The 2,776-nt window shown below is 37.0% G+C and overlaps 1 protein-coding gene across 1 annotated transcript in view; it reads left to right on the top strand.

Annotated features, from left to right (window-relative positions):
- LOC135470256 (digestive cysteine proteinase 1-like) overlaps positions 1 to 1,610 on the top strand; it is a 14,309-nt gene extending 12,699 nt beyond the window's left edge. The window contains 1 exon segment of the mRNA XM_064749079.1: positions 1 to 1,610. This exon segment is cut by the window's left edge and continues 6 nt beyond it. Coding sequence (XP_064605149.1) covers positions 1 to 136 — 136 coding nt within the window. The 3' untranslated portion in view covers positions 137 to 1,610.
- Positions 1,611 to 2,776: the final 1,166 nt, after the last annotated feature.

Raw genomic sequence — 2,776 nt, 5'->3', positions numbered from 1 at the left:
GGTGATGAACGGAGAGCCATACTGGCTTGTGAAGAACTCCTGGTCCACATACTGGGGCAACGACGGCTATGTCCTCATGTCACAGAAAAACAACAACTGTGGAGTGGCCACTTCTGCCACTTATGTCATCATATAAATGTCCGCATCTGCAAACTGTTACTCAAAACAAAAGTAGATCCAAGCTGAAACTTTGATGATAATTCATTACAAAGACTCTTGTAAGTAATTCCAAGTAAATCCAAGCAAGTCATGTATATAATCAAATGACAAATTTTTTTTTATAGCTTGTCTTTTTTATGTGTAACTACAAACCAAAAGATATTGAAAAGTTGAAACATACACATACTGAATTTCAAAGTATCAACCCATGGGGAGAAACAGGATTGCACTCCATGGGTGTTCACACTTCGCTCACAATTAAATGTGTTTATTAATACAAGCCAAGGCTTTCTTTGATTACCGTGACCGTTACGCCTGGTTTTTAATTTACATATACATGTAGCTAAAATATCTTACTGGCTTGTTCGTGCAAGTTGGCAATAAGTACAAGTGGAATTTTCAGTTGCTTTGGATTTAGGGAATACTTAACATTGAGTACTGTATTTACACTACTTTGTTATACCTTTGTATTTTGCACAGTGCATCATTAATATAGATGCTTTTCAAAACATTTATGTATATTTTGTGCTTTTTTTTTTTTTTTTTTGTTTGACTGCTGAAACTTTTGGATCAGAATGGCTGCGTGATGTATATTTTCGTTATGACTCCTGTTTCCTAGAGATAGCTATGTTTGCATAACTAAAATCATTTCTTTTTTCAGAGAAAAACACAGTTGAGTTCAAAAGTCGTTTATTTGAGTACATGTATAGGGTGACTTCACCACTGCTGTATTAATATTGAAAGCTTCCGACATGGTGTTTGTATATAGTATAACTATGGTCACTTTGATTTCATGTGGTGCTGCAGATGTGAATATTTTGCTCGACATTTTAGGTAGGTAGTTGCTGAGTACTCAGCAGTCTGTTTACAACGTTATGAACAGCTATAATATAGCTTATGTTTCCTTTTGTTGCAGTTTCAAAGAATTGTGTAAATTCTGGTCTTCAGTTGTGAATTGATCTTCAAAATACGATTTATACTAATATTTTTGTACCTGTAAATGTATGACTGTACATAGTTTTTAGTAAGTCGCTAAATAACCATCTTTGTTTTTTTTTTTCCAAATATCGACCAAATCCACTGCGCTGACGTCCTATTTTTTTTTTTCTGAAAAAGATTGTTGTATATATATAATGGCTTGACCTTTCAAAAATGAACATGAAAACACGTGTTCAGAATCATCAGATAATGCTTTTGTAATTAACAGAATCCATGAGAAAGGTTGCCTTAAATGTTGGTACAGTCACATATTCTTTTATCTCTAAAGGACCAGAGATCGGTTAATGCATTTTTCATGTGCATAATACTGTATTGTTTTCCAGGTTTCCAGGTATTTTCCTGTCAAGTACTCTGTAGTGTACGTATTAGCATACTTACCGACAATTCCCATGCTTTTGTTGATGTCAGCCTGTGCAGATTTCAAGGTTACAAATAAATTCCCTTTATTTTCACATTGAATTTACCCTTTTAGCTTATTGTATTTAACACACTTTGATGGCCTCAGATTGGCCTCGTAAGGCTTATGACCTAAACTTTTCTTTTGACCTCTGTTTTGAGATTTGTGTAGGATCTCAAGTTTTCAGCACCAATTTGAAAGAAATATTTTCTGGCCTTTTATCTTAGGTTATACAGCAAACCTGAGTGGGGTGTTAGGGTTGGAATGGAATTTAATTTCATGACGTGGCGCTGGTTGAACCTTGCTCCATTGTTATATCAGTAATTGTTTGTAGAGAAACGTCTGCATTGTTATACTTGGGTTTCCTTCCACCATAATACTGGCTGCCGTGGTATAAGTAAAATATTTTTGAGTTTGGTGTAAAACACCAATCAGATAAATACATTACACTGTCTATAAGAAGAACTGCTATACTGGGAACTTGACTGCAGTGAAGGCAGATAGTTGTTACCAGATGGGATGAGGGTTGGTTCAGTCTGGCACTTCAACCCTACGGCCTGACAGTTGGGCCTACTGGCCGCATGAAACTGTCCACGACATAACCAAAAGAAAATCTTGCAAGATAAAAGACATGGCTTTTTGAGTCTAATGTCATTAGTTATCTTGCCAATCAAATTTCTGTCTGTGACTTAAAATTAACAGCAAAACAAGGCGGTGTTGATTGACAAAATCACCGCTTAGGAAACATAGGTATTAGCATAAACTCCTTCTCCTGCTACCCGAATCTTGCATGTCTGCCCTGGAGCTCGTCTTCTTACTGCACCAGACTGAAACAACAAGCTGGTCTCCATTATCAGTGAGGTCGTTCAGTGGGTGAAAGTCAAAAGTGAGGTGCTCCCAGTTCAATCAGAACACGAATCTGCAATACGTTACCATGGATGAAGAGACTTCTGCTTTCCTCAATATTTACATGAACAAGTATTAAATACCAGAACGACCATGGGTGGGAGGGTCTGCAGCAACCTGCAGATGGTCGTGGCGGTTTCCCCAGGTTCTGCCCGTTTTTCTACCCCAATAATGCTGACTCATCTCGTCGAAGTGAAATATTCTTGAGTACAGCGTGAAACACCGAGCAAATAAATGAATAAATCAATACCAGGGTCCAGTTTCACAAAGTGACATACAACATATATTTATCGTACATTTGTGGCATGATGTTTT

Source organism: Liolophura sinensis, chromosome 7, assembly GCF_032854445.1.
Source record: "Liolophura sinensis isolate JHLJ2023 chromosome 7, CUHK_Ljap_v2, whole genome shotgun sequence".
Classification (NCBI taxonomy): Eukaryota; Metazoa; Mollusca; class Polyplacophora; order Chitonida; family Chitonidae; genus Liolophura; species Liolophura sinensis.
The sequence above is the reverse complement of the archived record's forward strand: the minus strand, read 5'-3'. Positions and strand labels throughout refer to the sequence as shown.